Genomic DNA, 20516 nt, shown 5'->3' with positions numbered 1-20516 from the left:
TTCAGTTGTTCTTGATATGTTTGTTATTGTTGGATGGGTTTCTGATGAATGCTCCGTCATTGATGACATTGGTGATGTTGGGAAAGCAGGCTGTGGTGAAGATTCGGTTCTGGATGACAACTGTGTCATTGTTGGTTCTGTTTTTGATGACGATTCAGTTATCAGTGACACCGGAGTGTTTGCTTGTTCTGCTTGTGAGGAAGTCTCAGTATTCGGTGAAACTTGTGAAATGGTTGGCTGATGCTCTGGTGAAGACTGAGTTACAGACGACACATTTGCTGTTGTGGAAATGGTTTCTGAGGAAATCTCAGTCATTGATGACTTTTCTGTTCCTGTTGCAGTGGTTTCAACTGAGGACCCAGTTAGCGGCGATACTTGTGTCATTTCTGTATGTCTTGCTGATGAAGGTTCAGTTACCAATGATACTGGTGTGTTTGTTGGCTGTGTTTCGGCTGAAGATTCAGCTACAGGTGACAGTTGTGAGGTTATTGGACTGGTTTCTGAAGGAGACTCAGATTCTGAGGATACTTGTGTCACTGTTGGATGGGATTGTGAAGAAGACTCAGTTATGGATGAAATTAGCACTGATGTTTGACTAGTCTCTAATGTAGAAGCACTTATTGATGGGCCATGTGGTGTTGAATGGGTTTCCGATGAGGATTCTGCTATTGATGATGGTTGTATTGTTGTTGAATGTGTCTCTGGTGAAGACATTGTTGTTGCTGACACTTGTGTTGGTGTGGAATGCATTTCTGATGTGGCTTCAGTTGTTCTTGATATGTTTGTTATTGTTGGATGGCTTTCTGATGAATGCTCCGTCATTGATGACATTTGTGTTGCTGTTGCTGTAGTTTCGACTGAGGACCCAGTTAGCGATGATACTTGTGTCATTTCTGTATGTGTTGCAGATGAAGGTTCAGTTACCAGTGATACTGGTGTGTTTGCTGGGTGGGTTACAGCTGAAGATTCAGCTACAGGTGACAGTTGTGAGGTTACTGGACTGGTTTCTGAAGGAGACTCAGTTTCTGAGGATACTTGTGTCACTGTTGGATGGGATTGTAAAGAAGACTCAGTTATGGATGAAATTTGCACTGATGTTTGACTGGTTTCTAATGTAGATGCACTTATTGATGGGCCACGTGGTGTTGAATGGGTTTCTGATGAGGATTCTGCTATTGATGATGGTTGTATTGTTGTTGAATGTGTTTCTGGTGAAGACATTCTTGTTGCTGACACTTGTGTTGGTGTGGAATGCATTTCTGATGTGGCTTCAGTTGTTCTTGATATGTTTGTTATTGTTGGATGGGTTTCTGATGAATGCTCCGTCATTGATGACATTGGTGATGTTGGGAAAGCAGGCTGTGGTGAAGATTCGGTTCTGGATGACAACTGTGTCATTGTTGGTTCTGTTTTTGATGACGATTCAGTTATCAGTGACACTGGAGTGTTTGCTTGTTCTGTTTGTGAGGAAGTCTCAGTGTTCGGTGAAACTTGTGAAATGGTTGGCTGATGCTCTGATGACGACTGAGTTACAGACGACACATTTGCTGTTGTGGAACTGGTTTCTGAGGAAATCTCAGTCATTGATGACTTTTCTGTTCCTGTTGCAGTGGTTTCAACTGAGGACCCAGTTAGCGGCAAAACTTGTGTCATTTCTGTATGTGTTGCTGATGAAGGTTCAGTTACCAATGATACTGGTGTGTTTGTTGGCTGTGTTTCGGCTGAAGATTCAGCTACAGATGACAGTTGTGAGGTTACTGGGCTGGTTTCTGAAGGAGTCTCAGTTTCTGAGGATACTTGTGTCACTGTTGGATGGGATTGTGAAGAAGACTCAGTTATGGATGAAATTTGCACTGATGATTGACTGGTTTCTAATGTAGAAGCACTTATTGATGGGCCATGTGGTGTTGAATGGGTTTCTGACGAGGATTCTGCTATTGATGATGGTTGTATTGTTGTTGAATGTGTCTCTGGTGAAGACATTGTTGTTGCTGACACTTGTGTTGGTGTGGAATGCATTTCTGATGAGGCTTCAGTTGTTATTGATATGTTTGTTATTGTTGGATGGGTTCCTGATGAATGCTCCGTCATTGATGACATTTGTGATGATGTGGAAGCAGTTTCTGGTGAAGATCCAGTTCTGGATGACAACTGTGTCATTGTTGGTTCTGTTTTTGATGACGATTCAGTCATCAGTGACACCGGAGTGTTTGCTTGTTCTGTTTGTGAGGAAGTCTCAGTGTTCGGTGAAACTTGTGACATGGTTGGCTGATGCTCTGGTGAAGACTGAGTTACAGACGACACATTTGCTGTTGTGGAACTGGTTTCTGAGGAAATCTCAGTCATTGATGACTTTTCTGTTCCTGTTGCAGTGGTTTCAACTGAGGACCCAGGTAGCGGCGATACTTGTGTCATTTCTGTATGTCTTGCTGATGAAGGTTCAGTTACCAATGATACTGGTGTGTTTGTTGGCTGTGTTTCGGCTGAAGATTCAGCTACAGATGACAGTTGTGAGGTTACTGGACTGGCTTCTGAAGGAGTCTCAGTTTCTGAGGATACTTGTGTCACTGTTGGATGGGATTGTGAAGAAGACTCAGTTATGGATGAAATTTGCACTGATGTTTGACTAGTCTCTAATGTAGAAGCACTTATTGATGGGCCATGTGGTGTTGAATGGGTTTCCGATGAGTATTCTGCTATTGATGATGGTTGTATTGTTGTTGAATGTGTCTCTGGCAAAGTCATTGTTGTTGCTGACACTTGTGTTGGTGTGGAATGCAATTCTGATGTGGCTTCAGTTGTTATTGATATGTTTGTTATTGTTGGATGGGTTTCTGATGAATGCTCCGTCATTGATGACATTGGTGATGTTGGGAAAGCAGGCTGTGGTGAAGATTCGGTTCTGGATGACAACTGTGTCATTGTTGGTTCTGTTTTTGATGACGATTCAGTCATCAGTGACACTGGAGTGTTTGCTTGTTCTGTTTGTGAGGACGTTTCAGTGTTCGGTGAAACTTGTGAAATGGTTGGCTGATGCTCTGATGAAGACTGAGTTACAGACGACACATTTGCTGTTGTGGAAATGGTTTCTGGGGAAATCTCAGTCATTGATGACTTTTCTGTTCCTGTTGCAGTGGTTTCAACTGAGGACCCAGTTAGCGGCGATACTTGTGTCATTTCTGTATGTCTTGCTGATGAACGTTCAGTTACCAATGATACTGGTGTGTTTGTTGGCTGTGTTTCGGCTGAAGATTCAGCTACAGATGACAGTTGTGAGGTTACTGGACTGGTTTCTGAAGGAGACTCAGTTTCTGAGGATACTTGTGTCACTGTTGGATGGGATTGTGAAGAAGACTCAGTTATGGATGAATTTTGCACTGATGTTTGACTGGTTTCTAATGTAGATGCACTTATTGATGGGCCATGTGGTGTTGAATGGGTTTCTGACGAGGATTCTGCTATTGATGATGGTTGTATTGTTGTTGAATGTGTCTCTGGTGAAGACATTGTTGTTGCTGACACTTGTGTTGGTGTGGAATGCATTTCTGATGAGGCTTCAGTTGTTATTGATATGTTTGTTATTGTTGGATGGGTTCCTGATGAATTCTCTGTCATTGATGACATTGGTGATGTTGTGGAAGCAGTTTCTGGTGAAGATTCCGTTCTGGATGACAACTGTGTCATTGTTGGTTCTGTTTTTGATGACGATTCAGTTATCAGTGACACTGGAGTGTTTGCTTGTTCTGTTTGTGAGGAAGTCTCAGTGTTCGGTGAAACTTGTGAAATGGTTGGCTGATGCTCTGATGAAGACTGAGTTACAGACGACACATTTGCTGTTGTGGAAATGGTTTCTGGGGAAATCTCAGTCATTGATGACTTTTCTGTTCCTGTTGCAGTGGTTTCAACTGAGGACCCAGTTAGCGGCGATACTTGTGTCATTTCTGTATGTCTTGCTGATGAAGGTTCAGTTACCAATGATACTGGTGTGTTTGTTGGCTGTGTTTCGGCTGAAGATTCAGCTACAGATGACAGTTGTGAGGTTACTGGACTGGTTTCTGAAGGAGTCTCAGATTCTGAGGATACTTGTGTCACTGTTGGATGGGATTGTGAAGAAGACTCAGTTATGGATGAAATTAGCACTGATGTTTGACTAGTCTCTAATGTAGAAGCACTTATTGATGGGCCATGTGGTGTTGAATGGGTTTCTGATGAGGATTCTGCTATTGATGATGGTTGTATTGTTGTTGAATGTGTCTCTGGCAAAGTCATTGTTGTTGCTGACACTTGTGTTGGTGTGGAATGCATTTCTGATGTGGCTTCAGTTGTTCTTGATATGTTTGTTATTGTTGGATGGGTTTCTGATGAATGCTCCGTCATTGATGACATTGGTGATGTTGGGAAAGCAGGCTGTGGTGAAGTTTCGGTTCTGGATGACAACTGTGTCATTGTTGGTTCTGTTTTTGATGACGATTCAGTTATCAGTGACACCGGAGTGTTTGCTTGTTCTGTTTGTGAGGAAGTCTCAGTGTTCGATGAAACTTGTGAAATGGTTGGCTGATGCTCTGATGAAGACTGAGTTACAGACGACACATTTGCTGTTGTGGAACTGGTTTCTGAGGAAATCTCAGTCATCGATGACTTTTCTGTTCCTGTTGCAGTGGTTTCAACTGAGGACCCAGTTAGCGGCGATACTTGTGTCATTTCTGTATGTCTTGCTGATGAAGGTTCAGTTACCAATGATACTGGTGTGTTTGTTGGCTGTGTTTCGGCTGAAGATTCAGCTACAGATGACAGTTGTGAGGTTACTGGACTGGTTTCTGAAGGAGACTCAGTTTCTGAGGATACTTGTGTCATTGTTGGATGGGATTGTGAAGAAGACTCCGGTATGGATGAATTTTGCACTGATGTTTGACTGGTTTCTAATGTAGATGCACTTATTGATGGGCCATGTGGTGTTGAATGGGTTTCTGACGAGGATTCTGCTGTTGATGATGGTTGTATTGTTGTTGAATGTGTCTCTGGTGAAGACATTGTTGTTGCTGACACTTGTGTTGGTGTGGAATGCATTTCTGATGAGGCTTCAGTTGTTATTGATATGTTTGTTATTGTTGGATGGGTTCCTGATGAATTCTCCGTCATTGATGACATTGGTGATGTTGTGGAAGCAGTTTCTGGTGAAGATTCCGTTCTGGATGACAACTGTGTCATTGTTGGTTCTGTTTTTGATGACGATTCAGTTATCAGTGAAACTGGAGTGTTTGCTTGTTCTGTTTGTGAGGATGTCTCAGTGTTCGGTGAAACTTGTGAAATGGTTGGCTGATGCTCTGATGAAGACTGAGTTACAGACGACACATTTGCTGTTGTGGAAATGGTTTCTGGGGAAATCTCAGTCATTGATGACTTTTCTGTTCCTGTTGCAGTGGTTTCAACTGAGGACCCAGTTAGCGGCGATACTTGTGTCATTTCTGTATGTGTTGCTGATGAAGGTTCAGTTACCAATGATACTGGTGTGTTTGTTGGCTGTGTTTCTGCTGAAGATTCAGCTACAGATGACAGTTGTGAGGTTACTGGACTGGCTTCTGAAGGAGACTCAGTTTCTGAGGATACTTGTGTCACTGTTGGATGGGATTGTGAAGAAGACTCAGTTATGGATGAAATTTGCACTGATGTTTGACTAGTCTCTAATGTAGAAGCACTTATTGATGGGCCATGTGGTGTTGAATGGGTTTCTGACGAGGATTCTGCTATTGATGATGGTTGTATTGTTGTTGAATGTGTCTCTGGCAAAGTCATTGTTGTTGCTGACACTTGTGTTGGTGTGGAATGCATTTCTGATGTGGCTTCAGTTGTTCTTGATATGTTTGTTATTGTTGGATGGGTTTCTGATGAATGCTCCGTCATTGATGACATTGGTGATGTTGGGAAAGCAGGCTGTGGTGAAGATTCAGTTCTGGATGACAACTGTGTCATTGTTGGTTCTGTTTTTGATGACGATTCAGTCATCAGTGACACTGGAGTGTTTGCTTGTTCTGTTTGTGAGGAAGTCTCAGTGTTCGATGAAACTTGTGAAATGGTTGGCTGATGCTCTGATGAAGACTGAGTTACAGACGACACATTTGCTGTTGTGGAAATGGTTTCTGAGGAAATCTCAGTCATTGATGACTTTTCTGTTCCTGTTGCAGTGGTTTCAACTGAGGACCCAGTTAGCGGCGATACTTGTGTCATTTCTGTATGTCTTGCTGATGAACGTTCAGTTACCAATGATACTGGTGTGTTTGTTGGCTGTGTTTCGGCTGAAGATTCAGCTACAGGTGACAGTTGTGAGGTCACTGGACTGGTTTCTGAAGGAGACTCAGTTTCTGAGGATACTTGTGTCATTGTTGGATGGGATTGTAAAGAAGACTCAGTTATGGATGAAATTTGCACTGATGTTTGACTGGTTTCTAATGTAGATGCACTTATTGATGGGCCATGTGGTGTTGAATGGGTTTCTGACGAGGATTCTGCTATTGATGATGGTTGTATTGTTGTTGAATGTGTCTCTGGTGAAGACATTGTTGTTGCTGACACTTGTGTTGGTGTGGAATGCATTTCTGATGTGGCTTCAGTTGTTCTTGATATGTTTGTTATTGTTGGATGGCTTTCTGATGAATGCTCCGTCATTGATGACATTTGTGTTGCTGTTGCTGTAGTTTCGACTGAGGACCCAGTTAGCGATGATACTTGTGTCATTTCTGTATGTGTTGCAGATGAAGGTTCAGTTACCAGTGATACTGGTGTGTTTGCTGGGTGGGTTACAGCTGAAGATTCAGCTACAGGTGACAGTTGTGAGGTTACTGGACTGGTTTCTGAAGGAGACTCAGTTTCTGAGGATACTTGTGTCACTGTTGGATGGGATTGTGAAGAAGACTCAGTTATGGATGAAATTTGCACTGATGTTTGACTGGTTTCTAATGTAGATGCACTTATTGATGGGCCATGTGGTGTTGAATGGGTTTCTGATGAGGATTCTGCTATTGATGATGGTTGTATTGTTGTTGAATGTGTTTCTGGTGAAGACATTCTTGTTGCTGACACTTGTGTTGGTGTGGAATGCATTTCTGATGAGGCTTCAGTTGTTCTTGATATGTTTGTTATTGTTGGATGGGTTTCTGATGAATGCATTGATGACATTGGTGATGTTGGGAAAGCAGGCTGTGGTGAAGATTCGGTTCTGGATGACAACTGTGTCATTGTTGGTTCTGTTTTTGATGACGATTCAGTTATCAGTGACACTGGAGTGTTTGCTTGTTCTGTTTGTGAGGACGTTTCAGTGATCGATGAAACTTGTGAAATGGTTGGCTGATGCTCTGATGAAGACTGAGTTACAGACGACACATTTGCTGTTGTGGAACTGGTTTCTGGGGAAATCTCAGTCATTGATGACTTTTCTGTTCCTGTTGCAGTGGTTTCAACTGAGGACCCAGTTAGCGGCGATACTTGTGTCATTTCTGTATGTCTTGCTGATGAAGGTTCAGTTACCAATGATACTGGTGTGTTTGTTGGCTGTGTTTCGGCTGAAGATTCAGCTACAGATGACAGTTGTGAGGTTACTGGGCTGGTTTCTGAAGGAGTCTCAGTTTCTGAGGATACTTGTGTCACTGTTGGATGGGATTGTGAAGAAGACTCAGTTATGGATGAAATTTGCACTGATGATTGACTGGTTTCTAATGTAGAAGCACTTATTGATGGGCCATGTGGTGTTGAATGGGTTTCTGACGAGGATTCTGCTATTGATGATGGTTGTATTGTTGTTGAATGTGTCTCTGGTGAAGACATTGTTGTTGCTGACACTTGTGTTGGTGTGGAATGCATTTCTGATGAGGCTTCAGTTGTTCTTGATATGTTTGTTATTGTTGGATGGGTTCCTGATGAATTCTCTGTCATTGATGACATTGGTGATGTTGTGGAAGCAGTTTCTGGTGAAGATTCCGTTCTGGATGACAACTGTGTCAGTGTTGGTTCTGTTTTTGATGACGATTCAGTTATCAGTGACACTGGAGTGTTTGCTTGTTCTGTTTGTGAGGATGTCTCAGTGTTCGGTGAAACTTGTGAAATGGTTGGCTGATGCTCTGATGAAGACTGAGTTACAGACGACACATTTGCTGTTGTGGAACTGGTTTCTGAGGAAATCTCAGTCATTGAGGACTTTTCTGTTCCTGTTGCAGTGGTTTCAACTGAGGACCCAGTTAGCGGCGATACTTGTGTCATTTCTGTATGTCTTGCTGATGAAGGTTCAGTTACCAATGATACTGGTGTGTTTGTTGGCTGTGTTTCGGCTGAAGATTCAGCTACAGGTGACAGTTGTGAGGTTACTGGACTGGTTTCTGAAGGAGTCTCAGTTTCTGAGGATACTTGTGTCACTGTTGGATGGGATTGTGAAGAAGACTCAGTTATGGATGAAATTTGCACTGATGTTTGACTAGTCTCTAATGTAGAAGCACTTATTGATGGGCCATGTGGTGTTGAATGGGTTTCCGATGAGGATTCTGCTATTGATGATGGTTGTATTGTTGTTGAATGTGTCTCTGGCAAAGTCATTGTTGTTGCTGACACTTGTGTTGGTGTGGAATGCATTTCTGATGTGGCTTCAGTTGTTCTTGATATGTTTGTTATTGTTGGATGGCTTTCTGATGAATGCTCCGTCATTGATGACATTTGTGTTGCTGTTGCTGTAGTTTCGACTGAGGACCCAGTTAGCGATGATACTTGTGTCATTTCTGTATGTGTTGCAGATGAAGGTTCAGTTACCAGTGATACTGGTGTGTTTGCTGGGTGGGTTACAGCTGAAGATTCAGCTACAGGTGACAGTTGTGAGGTTACTGGACTGGTTTCTGAAGGAGACTCAGTTTCTGAGGATACTTGTGTCACTGTTGGATGGGATTGTGAAGAAGACTCAGTTATGGATGAAATTTGCACTGATGTTTGACTGGTTTCTAATGTAGATGCACTTATTGATGGGCCATGTGGTGTTGAATGGGTTTCTGATGAGGATTCTGCTATTGATGATGGTTGTATTGTTGTTGAATGTGTTTCTGGTGAAGACATTCTTGTTGCTGACACTTGTGTTGGTGTGGAATGCATTTCTGATGAGGCTTCAGTTGTTCTTGATATGTTTGTTATTGTTGGATGGGTTTCTGATGAATTCTCCGTCATTGATGACATTGGTGATGTTGTGGAAGCAGTTTCTGGTGAAGATTCCGTTCTGGATGACAACTGTGTCATTGTTGGTTCTGTTTTTGATGACGATTCAGTTATCAGTGAAACTGGAGTGTTTGCTTGTTCTGTTTGTGAGGATGTCTCAGTGTTCGGTGAAACTTGTGAAATGGTTGGCTGATGCTCTGATGAAGACTGAGTTACAGACGACACATTTGCTGTTGTGGAAATGGTTTCTGGGGAAATCTCAGTCATTGATGACTTTTCTGTTCCTGTTGCAGTGGTTTCAACTGAGGACCCAGTTAGCGGCGATACTTGTGTCATTTCTGTATGTCTTGCTGATGAAGGTTCAGTTACCAATGATACTGGTGTGTTTGTTGGCTGTGTTTCGGCTGAAGATTCAGCTACAGGTGACAGTTGTGAGGTGACTGGACTGGTTTCTGAAGGAGACTCAGTTTCTGAGGATACTTGTATCATTGTTGGATGGGATTGTGAAGAAGACTCAGTTATGGATGAAATTAGCACTGATGTTTGACTAGTCTCTAATGTAGAAGCACTTATTGATGGGCCATGTGGTGTTGAATGGGTTTCCGATGAGGATTCTGCTATTGATGATGGTTGTATTGTTGTTGAATGTGTCTCTGGCAAAGTCATTGTTGTTGCTGACACTTGTGTTGGTGTGGAATGCATTTCTGATGTGGCTTCAGTTGTTCTTGATATGTTTGTTATTGTTGGATGGGTTCCTGATGAATGCATTGATGACATTGGTGATGTTGGGAAAGCAGGCTGTGGTGAAGATTCGGTACTGGATGACAACTGTGTCATTGTTGGTTCTGTTTTTGATGACGATTCAGTTATCAGTGAAACTGGAGTGTTTGCTTGTTCTGTTTGTGAGGATGTCTCAGTGTTCGGTGAAACTTGTGAAATGGTTGGCTGATGCTCTGATGAAGACTGAGTTACAGACGACACATTTGCTGTTGTGGAAATGGTTTCTGAGGAAATCTCAGTCATTGATGACTTTTCTGTTCCTGTTACAGTGGTTTCAACTGAGGACCCAGTTAGCGGCGATACTTGTGCCATTTCTGTATGTCTTGCTGATGAACGTTCAGTTACCAATGATACTGGTGTGTTTGTTGGCTGTGTTTCGGCTGAAGATTCAGCTACAGATGACAGTTGTGATGTTACTGGGCTGGTTTCTGAAGGAGTCTCAGTTTCTGAGGATACTTGTGTCACTGTTGGATGGGATTGTGAAGAAGACTCAGTTATGGATGAAATTTGCACTGATGATTGACTGGTTTCTAATGTAGAAGCACTTATTGATGGGCCATGTGGTGTTGAATGGGTTTCTGACGAGGATTCTGCTATTGATGATGGTTGTATTGTTGTTGAATGTGTCTCTGGTGAAGACATTGTTGTTGCTGACACTTGTGTTGGTGTGGAATGCATTTCTGATGAGGCTTCAGTTGTTATTGATATGTTTGTTATTGTTGGAGGGGTTCCTGATGAATTCTCTGTCATTGATGACATTGGTGATGTTGTGGAAGCAGTTTCTGGTGAAGATTCCGTTCTGGATGACAACTGTGTCATTGTTGGTTCTGTTTTTGATGACGATTCAGTTATCAGTGACACTGGAGTGTTTGCTTGTTCTGTTTGTGAGGAAGTCTCAGTGTTCGGTGAAACTTGTGAAATGGTTGGCTGATGCTCTGATGAAGACTGAGTTACAGACGACACATTTGCTGTTGTGGAAATGGTTTCTGAGGAAATCTCAGTCATTGATGACTTTTCTGTTCCTGTTGCAGTGGTTTCAACTGAGGACCCAGTTAGCGGCGATACTTGTGTCATTTCTGTATGTCTTGCTGATGAAGGTTCAGTTACCAATGATACTGGTGTGTTTGTTGGCTGTGTTTCGGCTGAAGATTCAGCTACAGATGACAGTTGTGAGGTTACTGGACTGGCTTCTGAAGGAGTCTCAGATTCTGAGGATACTTGTGTCACTGTTGGATGGGATTGTGAAGAATACTCAGTTATGGATGAAATTTGCACTAATGTTTGACTGGTTTCTAATGTAGAAGCACTTATTGATGGGCCATGTGGTGTTGAATGGGTTTCTGACGAGGATTCTGCTATTGATGATGGTTGTATTGTTGTTGAATGTGTCTCTGGTGAAGACATTGTTGTTGCTGACACTTGTGTTGGTGTGGAATGCATTTCTGATGAGGCTTCAGTTGTTATTGATATGTTTGTTATTGTTGGATGGGTTTCTGATGAATGCTCCGTCATTGATGACATTGGTGATGTTGTGGAAGCAGTTTCTGGTGAAGATTCGGTTCTGGATGACAACTGTGTCAGTGTTGGTTCTGTTTTTGATGACGATTCAGTTATCAGTGACACTGGAGTGTTTGCTTGTTCTGTTTGTGAGGAAGTCTCAGTGTTCGGTGAAACTTGTGAAATGGTTGGCTGATGCTCTGATGACGACTGAGTTACAGACGACACATTTGCTGTTGTGGAACTGGTTTCTGAGGAAATCTCAGTCATTGATGACTTTTCTGTTCCTGTTGCAGTGGTTTCAACTGAGGACCCAGTTAGCGGCGATACTTGTGTCATTTCTGTATGTCTTGCTGATGAAGGTTCAGTTACCAATGATACTGGTGTGTTTGTTGGCTGTGTTTCGGCTGAAGATTCAGCTACAGGTGACAGTTGTGAGGTTATTGGACTGGTTTCTGAAGGAGACTCAGTTTCTGAGGATACTTGTATCATTGTTGGATGGGATTGTGAAGAAGACTCAGTTATGGATGAAATTTGCACTGATGTTTGACTAGTCTCTAATGTAGAAGCACTTATTGATGGGCCATGTGGTGTTGAATGGGTTTCCGATGAGGATTCTGCTATTGATGATGGTTGTATTGTTGTTGAATGTGTCTCTGGCAAAGTCATTGTTGCTGCTGACACTTGTGTTGGTGTGGAATGCATTTCTGATGTGGCTTCAGTTGTTCTTGATATGTTTGTTATTGTTGGATGGGTTTCTGATGAATGCTCCGTCATTGATGACATTGGTGATGTTGGGAAAGCAGGCTGTGGTGAAGATTCGGTTCTGGATGACAACTGTGTCATTGTTGGTTCTGTTTTTAATGACGATTCAGTTATCAGTGACACCGGAGTGTTTGCTTGTTCTGTTTGTGAGGATGTCTCAGTGTTCGGTGAAACTTGTGAAATGGTTGGCTGATGCTCTGATGAAGACTGAGTTACAGACGACACATTTGCTGTTGTGGAAATGGTTTCTGGGGAAATCTCAGTCATTGATGACTTTTCTGTTCCTGTTGCAGTGGTTTCAACTGAGGACCCAGTTAGCGGCGATACTTGTGTCATTTCTGTATGTCTTGCTGATGAACGTTCAGTTACCAATGATACTGGTGTGTTTGTTGGCTGTGTTTCGGCTGAAGATTCAGCTACAGATGACAGTTGTGAGGTTACTGGACTGGTTTCTGAAGGAGACTCAGTTTCTGAGGATACTTGTGTCATTGTTGGATGGGATTGTAAAGAAGACTCCGGTATGGATGAATTTTGCACTGATGTTTGACTGGTTTCTAATGTAGATGCACTTATTGATGGGCCATGTGGTGTTGAATGGGTTTCTGACGAGGATTCTGCTATTGATGATGGTTGTATTGTTGTTGAATGTGTCTCTGGTGAAGACATTGTTGTTGCTGACACTTGTGTTGGTGTGGAATGCATTTCTGATGAGGCTTCAGTTGTTCTTGATATGTTTGTTATTGTTGGATGGCTTTCTGATGAATGCTCCGTCATTGATGACATTTGTGTTGCTGTTGCTGTAGTTTCGACTGAGGACCCAGTTAGCGATGATACTTGTGTCATTTCTGTATGTGTTGCAGATGAAGGTTCAGTTACCAGTGATACTGGTGTGTTTGCTGGGTGGGTTACAGCTGAAGATTCAGCTACAGGTGACAGTTGTGAGGTTACTGGACTGGTTTCTGAAGGAGACTCAGTTTCTGAGGATACTTGTGTCACTGTTGGATGGGATTGTGAAGAAGACTCAGTTATGGATGAAATTTGCACTGATGTTTGACTGGTTTCTAATGTAGATGCACTTATTGATGGGCCATGTGGTGTTGAATGGGTTTCTGATGAGGATTCTGCTATTGATGATGGTTGTATTGTTGTTGAATGTGTTTCTGGTGAAGACATTCTTGTTGCTGACACTTGTGTTGGTGTGGAATGCATTTCTGATGAGGCTTCAGTTGTTCTTGATATGTTTGTTATTGTTGGATGGGTTTCTGATGAATTCTCCGTCATTGATGACATTGGTGATGTTGTGGAAGCAGTTTCTGGTGAAGATTCCGTTCTGGATGACAACTGTGTCATTGTTGGTTCTGTTTTTGATGACGATTCAGTTATCAGTGAAACTGGAGTGTTTGCTTGTTCTGTTTGTGAGGAAGTCTCAGTGTTCGGTGAAACTTGTGAAATGGTTGGCTGATGCTCTGATGAAGACTGAGTTACAGACGACACATTTGCTGTTGTGGAAATGGTTTCTGGGGAAATCTCAGTCATTGATGACTTTTCTGTTCCTGTTGCAGTGGTTTCAACTGAGGACCCAGTTAGCGGCGATACTTGTGTCATTTCTGTATGTCTTGCTGATGAAGGTTCAGTTACCAATGATACTGGTGTGTTTGTTGGCTGTGTTTCGGCTGAAGATTCAGCTACAGGTGACAGTTGTGAGGTTACTGGACTGGTTTCTGAAGGAGACTCAGTTTCTGAGGATACTTGTATCATTGTTGGATGGGATTGTGAAGAAGACTCAGTTATGGATGAAATTAGCACTGATGTTTGACTAGTCTCTAATGTAGAAGCACTTATTGATGGGCCATGTGGTGTTGAATGGGTTTCCGATGAGGATTCTGTTATTGATGATGGTTGTATTGTTGTTGAATGTGTCTCTGGCAAAGTCATTGTTGTTGCTGACACTTGTGTTGGTGTGGAATGCATTTCTGATGTGGCTTCAGTTGTTCTTGATATGTTTGTTATTGTTGGATGGGTTTCTGATGAATGCTCCGTCATTGATGACATTGGTGATGTTGGGAAAGCAGGCTGTGGTGAAGATTCGGTTCTGGATGACAACTGTGTCATTGTTGGTTCTGTTTTTGATGACGATTCAGTTATCAGTGAAACTGGAGTGTTTGCTTGTTCTGTTTGTGAGGACGTTTCAGTGATCGATGAAACTTGTGACATGGTTGGCTGATGCTCTGATGAAGACTGAGTTACAGACGACACATTTGCTGTTGTGGAACTGGTTTCTGAGGAAATCTCAGTCATTGATGACTTTTCTGTTCCTGTTGCAGTGGTTTCAACTGAGGACCCAGTTAGCGGCGATACTTGTGTCATTTCTGTATGTCTTGCTGATGAACGTTCAGTTACCAATGATACTGGTGTGTTTGTTGGCTGTGTTTCGGTTGAAGATTCAGCTACAGATGACAGTTGTGAGGTTACTGGGCTGGTTTCTGAAGGAGTCTCAGTTTCTGAGGATACTTGTGTCACTGTTGGATGGGATTGTGAAGAAGACTCAGTTATGGATGAAATTTGCACTGATGTTTGACTAGTATCTAATGTAGAAGCACTTATTGATGGGCCATGTGGTGTTGAATGGGTTTCTGACGAGGATTCTGCTATTGATGATGGTTGTATTGTTGTTGAATGTGTCTCTGGTGAAGACATTGTTGTTGCTGACACTTGTGTTGGTGTGGAATGCATTTCTGATGAGGCTTCAGTTGTTATTGATATGTTTGTTATTGTTGGATGGGTTTCTGATGAATGCTCCGTCATTGATGACATTGGTGATGTTGTGGAAGCAGTTTCTGGTGAAGATCCAGTTCTGGATGACAACTGTGTCATTGTTGGTTCTGTTTTTGATGACGATTCAGTTATCAGTGACACCGGAGTGTTTGCTTGTTCTGTTTGTGAGGAAGTCTCAGTGTTCGGTGAAACTTGTGAAATGGTTGGCTGATGCTCTGATGAAGACTGAGTTACAGACGACACATTTGCTGTTGTGGAAATGGTTTCTGAGGAAATCTCAGTCATTGATGACTTTTCTGTTCCTGTTGCAGTGGTTTCAACTGAGGACCCAGTTAGCGGCGAAACTTGTGTCATTTCTGTATGTGTTGCTGATGAACGTTCAGTTACCAATGATACTGGTGTGTTTGTTGGCTGTGTTTCGGCTGAAGATTCAGCTACAGATGACAGTTGTGAGGTTACTGGACTGGCTTCTGAAGGAGTCTCAGTTTCTGAGGATACTTGTGTCACTGTTGGATGGGATTGTGAAGAAGACTCAGTTATGGATGAAATTTGCACTGATGTTTGACTAGTATCTAATGTAGAAGCACTTATTGATGGGCCATGTGGTGTTGAATGGGTTTCCGATGAGGATTCTGCTATTGATGATGGTTGTATTGTTGTTGAATGTGTCTCTGGCAAAGTCATTGTTGTTGCTGACACTTGTGTTAGTGTGGAATGCATTTCTGATGTGGCTTCAGTTGTTCTTGATATGTTTGTTATTGTTGGATGGGTTTCTGATGAATGCTCCGTCATTGATGACATTGGTGATGTTGGGAAAGCAGGCTGTGGTGAAGATTCGGTTCTGGATGACAACTGTGTCATTGTTCGTTCTGTTTTTGATGACGATTCAGTTATCAGTGACACTGGAGTGTTTGCTTGTTCTGTTTGTGAGGACGTTTCAGTGATCGATGAAACTTGTGAAATGGTTGACTGATGCTCTGATGACGACTGAGTTACAGTCGACACATTTGCTGTTGTGGAACTGGTTTCTGAGGAAATCTCAGTCATTGATGACTTTTCTGTTCCTGTTGCAGTGGTTTCAACTGAGGACCCAGTTAGCGGCAATACTTGTGTCATTTCTGTATGTCTTGCTGATGAACGTTCAGTTACCAATGATACTGGTGTGTTTGTTGGCTGTGTTTCGGCTGAAGATTCAGCTACAGATGACAGTTGTGAGGTTACTGGACTGGTTTCTGAAGGAGACTCAGTTTCTGAGGATACTTGTGTCACTGTTGGATGGGATTGTGAAGAAGACTCAGTTATGGATGAATTTTGCACTGATGTTTGACTGGTTTCTAATGTAGATGCACTTATTGATGGGCCATGTGGTGTTGAATGGGTTTCTGACGAGGATTCTGCTATTGATGATGGTTGTATTGTTGTTGAATGTGTCTCTGGTGAAGACATTGTTGTTGCTGACACTTGTGTTGGTGTGGAATGCATTTCTGATGAGGCTTCAGTTGTTATTGATATGTTTGTTATTGTTGGATGGGTTCCTAATGAATTCTCCGTCATTGATGACATTGGTGATGTTGTGGAAGTAGTTTCTGGTGAAGATTCCGTTCTGGATGACAACTGTGTCATTGTTGGTTCTGTTTTTGATGACGATTCAGTTATCAGTGACACTGGAGTGTTTGCTTGTTCTGTTTGTGAGGATGTCTCAGTGTTCGGTGAAACTTGTGAAATGGTTGGCTGATGCTCTGATGAAGACTGAGTTACAGACGACACATTTGCTGTTGTGGAAATGGTTTCTGGGGAAATCTCAGTCATTGATGACTTTTCTGTTCCTGTTGCAGTGGTTTCAACTGAGGACCCAGTTAGCGGCGATACTTGTGTCATTTCTGTATGTCTTGCTGATGAAGGTTCAGTTACCAATGATACTGGTGTGTTTGTTGGCTGTGTTTCGGCTGAAGATTCAGCTACAGGTGACAGTTGTGAGGTTATTGGACTGGTTTCTGAAGGAGACTCAGTTTCTGAGGATACTTGTATCATTGTTGGATGGGATTGTGAAGAAGACTCAGTTATGGATGAAATTAGCACTGATGTTTGACTCGTCTCTAATGTAGAAGCACTTATTGATGGGCCATGTGGTGTTGAATGGGTTTCCGATGAGGATTCTGCTATTGATGATGGTTGTATTGTTGTTGAATGTGTTTCTGGTGAAGACATTGTTGTTGCTGACACTTGTGTTGGTGTGGAAAGCATTTCTGATGAGGCTTCAGTTGTTCTTGATATGTTTGTTATTGTTGGATGGGTTCTTGATGAATTCTCCGTCATTGATGACATTGGTGATGTTGTGGAAGCAGTTTCTGGTGAAGATTCCGTTCTGGATGACATCTGTGTCATTGTTGGTTTTGTTTTTGATGACGATTCAGTTATCAGTGAAACTGGAGTGTTTGTTTGCTCTGTTTGTGAGGAAGTCTCAGTGTTCGGTGAAACTTGTGAAATGGTTGGCTGATGCTCTGATGAAGACTGAGTTACAGACGACACATTTGCTGTTGTGGAAATGGTTTCTGTGGAAATCTCAGTCATTGATGACTTTTCTGTTCCTGTTGCAGTGGTTTCAACTGAGGACCCAGTTAGCGGCGATACTTGTGTCATTTCTGTATGTCTTGCTGATGGAGGTTCAGTTACCAATGATACTGGTGTGTTTGTTGGCTGTGTTTCGGCTGAAGATTCAGCTACAGGTGACAGTTGTGAGGTTATTGGACTGGTTTCTGAAGGAGACTCAGTTTCTGAGGATACTTGTATCATTGTTGGATGGGATTGTGAAGAAGACTCAGTTATGGGTGAAAGTTGCACTGATGTTTGACTGGTTTCTAATGTAGATGCACTTATTGATGGGCCATGTGGTGTTGAATGGGTTTCTGATGAGGATTCTGCTATTGATGATGGTTGTATTGTTGTTGGATGTGTCTGTGGTGAAGACATTGTTGTTGCTGACACTTGCGTTGGTGTGGAATGCATTTCTGATGTGGCTTCAGTAGTTGTGGATATGTTTGTTACTGTTGGATGGCTTTCTGGGGAATTCTCGGTCAATAATGACATTTGTGTTGCTGTTGCTGTAGCATCTACTGAGGACCCAGTTAGCGATGATACTTGTGTCATTTCTGTATGTGTTGCTGATGAAGGTTCAGTTACCAGTGATACTGGTGTGTTTGTTGGCTGTGTTTCGGCTGAAGATTCAGCTACAGATGACAGTTGTGAGGTTACTGGACTGGTTTCTGAAGGAGACTCAGTTTCTAAGGATACTTGTGTCACTGTTGGATGGGATTGTAAAGAAGACTCAGTAATGGATGAAAGTTGCACTGATGTTTGACTGGTTTCTAATGTTGATGCACTTATTGATGAGCCTTGTGGAGTTGAATGTGTTTCTGATGAGGATACAGCTACTGATGCCAATGGTATTGTTGTTGGCTGTGTCTCTGATGAAGATATTGTTACTGCTGACATTTGTGTTGGTGTGGGATACTTTCCTGAAGAGGTCTTAATTTTTGCTGATATTTTTGTTATTGTTGGATGGGTTCCTGATGAATGCTCCGTCATTGATGACATTTGTGATGATGTGGAAGCAGTTTCTGGTGAAGATTCAGTTCTGGATGACAACTGTGTCATTGTTGGTTCTGTTTTTGATGAAGATTCAGTTATCAGTGAAACTGGAGTGTTTGCTTGTTCTGTTTGTGATGAAGTCTCAGTGATCGATGAAACTTGTGAAATGGTTGGCTGATGCTCTGATGAAGACTGAGTTACAGACGACACATTTGCTGTTGTGGAACTGCTTTCTGAGGAAATCTCAGTCATTGATGACTTTTCTGTTCCAGTTGCTGTGGTTTCCACGGAGGACCCAGTTAGCGGCAAAACTTGTGTCATTTCGGTATGTCTTGCTGATGAAGGTTCAGTTACCAATGATACTGGTGTGTTTGTTGGCTGTGTTTCGGCTGAAGATTCAGCTACAGATGACAGTTGTGAGGTTACTGGACTGGCTTCTGAAGGAGTCTCAGTTTCTGAGGATACTTGTGTCACTGTTGGATGGGATTGTGAAGAAGACTCAGTTATGGATGAAAGTTGCACTGATGATTGACTGGTTTCTAATGTAGAAGCACTTATTGATGAGCCATGTGGTGTTGAATGGGTTTCTTTTGAGGATTCTGCTATTGATGATGGTTGTATTGTTGTTGGATGTGTTTCTGGTGAAGACATTGTTGTTGCTGACACTTGTGTTGGTGTGGAATGCATTTCTGATGTGGCTTCAGTTGTTCTTGATATGTTTGTTATTGTTGGATGGGTTCCTGATGAATGCTCCGTCATTGATGACATTGGTGATGTTGTGGAAGCAGTTTCTGGTGAAGATTCGGTTCTGGATGACAACTGTGTCATTGTTGGTTCTGTTTTTGATGACGATTCAGTTATCAGTGAAACTGGAGTGTTTGCTTGTTCTGTTTGTGAGGAAGTCTCAGTGTTCGGTGAAACTTGTGAAATGGTTGGCTGATGCTCTGATGACGGCTGAGTTACAGACGTCACATTTGCTGTTGTGGAACTGGTTTCTGAGGAAATCTCAGTCATTGATGACTTTTCTGTTCCTGTTGCAGTGGTTTCAACTGAGGACCCAGTTAGCGGCAAAACTTGTGTCATTTCAGTATGTCTTGCTGATGAAGGTTCAGTTACCAATGATACTGGTGTGTTTGTTGGCTGTGTTTTGGCTGAAGATTCAGCTACAGATGATAGTTGTGAGGTTACTGGACTGGTTTCTGAAGGAGACTCAGTTTCTGAGGATACTTGTGTCACTGTTGGATGGGATTGTGAAGAAGACTCAGTTATGGATGAAATTTGCACTGATGTTTGACTAGTCTCTAATGTAGAAGCACTTATTGATGGGCCATGTGGTGTTGAATGGGTTTCTGATGAGGATTTTGCGATTGATGATGGTTGTATTGTTGAATGTGTCTCTGGCAAAGTCATTGTTGTTGCTGACACTTGTGTTGGTGTGGAATGCATTTCTGATGAGGCTTCAGTTGTTCTTGATATGTTTGTTATTGTTGGATGGGTTTCTGATGAATGCTCCGTCATTGATGTCATTGGTGATGTTGGGAAAGCAGGCTGTGGTGAAGATTCGGTTCTGGATGACAACTGTGTCATTGTTGGTTCTGTTTTTGATGACGATTCAGTTATCAGTGACACTGGAGTGTTTGCTTGTTCTGTTTGTGAGGACGTTTCAGTGACCGATGAAACTTGTGAAATGGTTGGCTGATGCTCTGATGAAGACTGAGTTACAGACGACACATTTGCTGTTGTGGAACTGGTTTCTGAGGAAATCTCAGTCATTGATGACTTTTCTGTTCCTGTTGCAGTGGTTTCCACTGAGGACCCAGTTAGCGGCAATACTTGTGTCATTTCTGTATGTCTTGCTGATGAACGTTCAGTTACCAATGATACTGGTGTGTTTGTTGGCTGTGTTTCGGCTGAAGATTCAGCTACAG

The 20516-nt window shown here is 42.3% G+C and overlaps 2 protein-coding genes across 2 annotated transcripts in view; both read right to left on the bottom strand.

The window, feature by feature from the left end:
• The window catches only part of LOC140392653 (uncharacterized), a 68960-nt gene extending 48444 nt beyond the window's left edge, over window positions 1–20516 (bottom strand). Inside the window, exon 1 of the mRNA XM_072478132.1 lies at window positions 1–20516. This exon is cut by the window's left edge and continues 15373 nt beyond it. Coding sequence (XP_072334233.1) covers window positions 1–20430 — 20430 coding nt within the window. The 5' untranslated portion in view covers window positions 20431–20516.
• LOC140392493 (uncharacterized) overlaps window positions 20460–20516 on the bottom strand; it is a 131062-nt gene continuing 131005 nt past the window's right edge. Inside the window, exon 3 of the mRNA XM_072477729.1 lies at window positions 20460–20498. Within this exon, the coding sequence (XP_072333830.1) occupies window positions 20460–20498 (39 nt within the window). The remainder of the gene's footprint in view (window positions 20499–20516) is intronic.

The sequence above is a fragment of the Scyliorhinus torazame genome, chromosome 16, assembly GCF_047496885.1.
Source record: "Scyliorhinus torazame isolate Kashiwa2021f chromosome 16, sScyTor2.1, whole genome shotgun sequence".
Classification (NCBI taxonomy): Eukaryota; Metazoa; Chordata; class Chondrichthyes; order Carcharhiniformes; family Scyliorhinidae; genus Scyliorhinus; species Scyliorhinus torazame.
The sequence above is the reverse complement of the archived record's forward strand: the minus strand, read 5'-3'. Positions and strand labels throughout refer to the sequence as shown.